Source organism: Rhinoderma darwinii, assembly GCF_050947455.1.
Source record: "Rhinoderma darwinii isolate aRhiDar2 chromosome 5 unlocalized genomic scaffold, aRhiDar2.hap1 SUPER_5_unloc_1, whole genome shotgun sequence".
Taxonomy (NCBI): Eukaryota; Metazoa; Chordata; class Amphibia; order Anura; family Rhinodermatidae; genus Rhinoderma; species Rhinoderma darwinii.
Genome location: NW_027461765.1, coordinates 364351 through 366850, shown reverse-complemented (window position 1 = coordinate 366850; position 2500 = coordinate 364351). Strand labels below are relative to the sequence as shown.

Here is a 2500-nt window from a genome sequence, read left to right as displayed (position 1 = left end):
CAGGGTCTGTGTCTCGCCTCACCATTGCTGTCTCTCAGGGTCTGTCTCTCCTCACCATTGCTGTCTCTCAGGGTCTGTCTCTCCTCACCATTGCTGTCTCTCAGGGTCTGTCTCTCCTCACCATTGCTGTCTCTCAGCGTCTGTCTCTCCTCACCATTGCTGTCTCTCAGGGTCTGTCTCTCTCCTCACCATTGCTGTCTCTCAGGGTCTGTCTCTCCTCACCATTGCTGTCTCTCAGGGTCTGTCTCTCCTCACCATTGCTGTCTCTCAGGGTCTGTCTCTCCTCACCATTGCTGTCTCTCAGGGTCTGTCTCTCCTCACCATTGCTGTCTCTCAGGGTCTGTCTCTCCTCACCATTGCTGTCTCTCAGGGTCTGTGTCTCGCCTCACCATTGCTGTCTCTCAGGGTCTGTCTCTCCTCACCATTGCTGTCTCTCAGGGTCTGTCTCTCATCACCATTGCTGTCTCTCAGGGTCTGTCTCTCCTCACCATTGCTGTCTCTCAGCGTCTGTCTCTCCTCACCATTGCTGTCTCTCAGCGTCTGTCTCTCCTCACCATTGCTGTCTCTCCTCACCATTGCTGTCTCTCCTCACCATTGCTGTCTCTCAGGGTCTGTCTCTCTCCTCACCATTGCAGTCTCTCAGGGTCTGTCTCTCCTCACCATTGCTGTCTCTCCTCACCATTGCTGTCTCTCAGGGTCTGTCTCTCCTCACCATTGCTGTCTCTCAGGGTCTGTCTCTCTCCTCACCATTGCTGTCTCTCAGGGTCTGTCTCTCCTCACCATTGCTGTCTCTCAGGGTCTGTCTCTCCTCACCATTGCGGTCTCTCCTCACCATTGCTGTCTCTCTGGGTCTGTCTCTCCTCACCATTGGGGTCTCTCAGGGTCTGTCTCCTCACCATTGCGGTCTCTCAGGGTCTGTCTCTCCTCACCATTGCTGTCTCTCTGGGTCTGTCTCTCCTCACCATTGCTGTCTCTCAGGGTCTGTCTCTCTCCTCACCATTGCTGTCTCAGGGTCTGTCTCTCCTCACCATTGCTGTCTCTCAGGGTCTGTCTCTCCTCACCATTGCTGTCTCTCTGGGTCTGTCTCTCCTCACCATTGGGGTCTCTCAGGGTCTGTCTCCTCACCATTGCTGTCTCTCAGGGTCTGTCTCTCCTCACCATTGCTGTCTCTCAGGGTCTGTCTCTCCTCACCATTGCTGTCTCTCAGGGTCTGTCTCTCCTCACCATTGCTGTCTCTCAGGGTCTGTCTCTCCTCACCATTGCTGTCTCTCAGGGTCTGTCTCTCCTCACCATTGCGGTCTCTCAGGGTCTGTCTCTCCTCACCATTGCTGTCTCTCAGGGTCTGTCTCTCCTCACCATTGCTGTCTCTCAGGGTCTGTCTCTCCTCACCATTGCTGTCTCTCAGGGTCTGTCTCTCTCCTCACCACTGCTGTCTCTCAGGGTCTGTCTCTCTCATCACCATTGCTGTCTCTCAGGGTCTGTCTCTCCTCACCGATTGCTGTCTCTCAGGGTCTGTCTCTCTCCTCACCATTGCTGTCTCTCAGGGTCTGTCTCTCTCCTCACCATTGCTGTCTCTCAGGGTCTGTCTCTCCTCACCATTGCTGTCTCTCAGGGTCTGTCTCTCTCCTCACCATTGCTGTCTCTCAGGGTCTCTCTCTCATCACCATTGCAGTCTCTCAGGGTCTGTCTCTCCTCACCATTGCTGTCTCTCAGGGTCTGTCTCTCCTCACCATTGCTGTCTCTCAGGGTCTGTCTCTCCTCACCATTGCTGTCTCTCAGGGTCTGTCTCTCATCACCATTGCTGTCTCTCAGGGTCTGTCTCTCCTCACCATTGCTGTCTCTCAGCGTCTGTCTCTCCTCACCATTGCTGTCTCTCAGCGTCTGTCTCTCCTCACCATTGCTGTCTCTCCTCACCATTGCTGTCTCTCCTCACCATTGCTGTCTCTCAGGGTCTGTCTCTCTCCTCACCATTGCAGTCTCTCAGGGTCTGTCTCTCCTCACCATTGCTGTCTCTCCTCACCATTGCTGTCTCTCAGGGTCTGTCTCTCCTCACCATTGCTGTCTCTCAGGGTCTGTCTCTCTCCTCACCATTGCTGTCTCTCAGGGTCTGTCTCTCCTCACCATTGCTGTCTCTCAGGGTCTGTCTCTCCTCACCATTGCGGTCTCTCCTCACCATTGCTGTCTCTCTGGGTCTGTCTCTCCTCACCATTGCTGTCTCTCAGGGTCTGTCTCTCCTCACCATTGCTGTCTCTCAGGGTCTGTCTCTCTCCTCACCATTGCTGTCTCTCAGGGTCTGTCTCTCCTCACCATTGCTGTCTCTCAGGGTCTGATATGTGTCTCTCTCCTCACCATTGCTGTCCCTCAGGGTCTGTCTCTCCTCACCATTGCTGTCTCTCAGGGTCTGTCTCTCCTCACCATTGCTGTCTCTCAGGGTCTGTCTCTCTCCTCACCATTGCTGCCTCTCAGGGTCTGTCTCTCCTCACCATTGCAGTCTCTCAGG

At 54.6% G+C, this 2500-nt stretch overlaps 1 protein-coding gene across 1 annotated transcript in view; it reads right to left on the bottom strand.

Moving 5' to 3' along the window:
* LOC142684353 (zinc finger protein 777-like) overlaps positions 1-563 on the bottom strand; it is a 6734-nt gene extending 6171 nt beyond the window's left edge. Inside the window, exon 1 of the mRNA XM_075847514.1 lies at positions 555-563. Coding sequence (XP_075703629.1) covers positions 555-557 — 3 coding nt within the window. The 5' untranslated portion in view covers positions 558-563. The remainder of the gene's footprint in view (positions 1-554) is intronic.
* Positions 564-2500: the final 1937 nt, after the last annotated feature.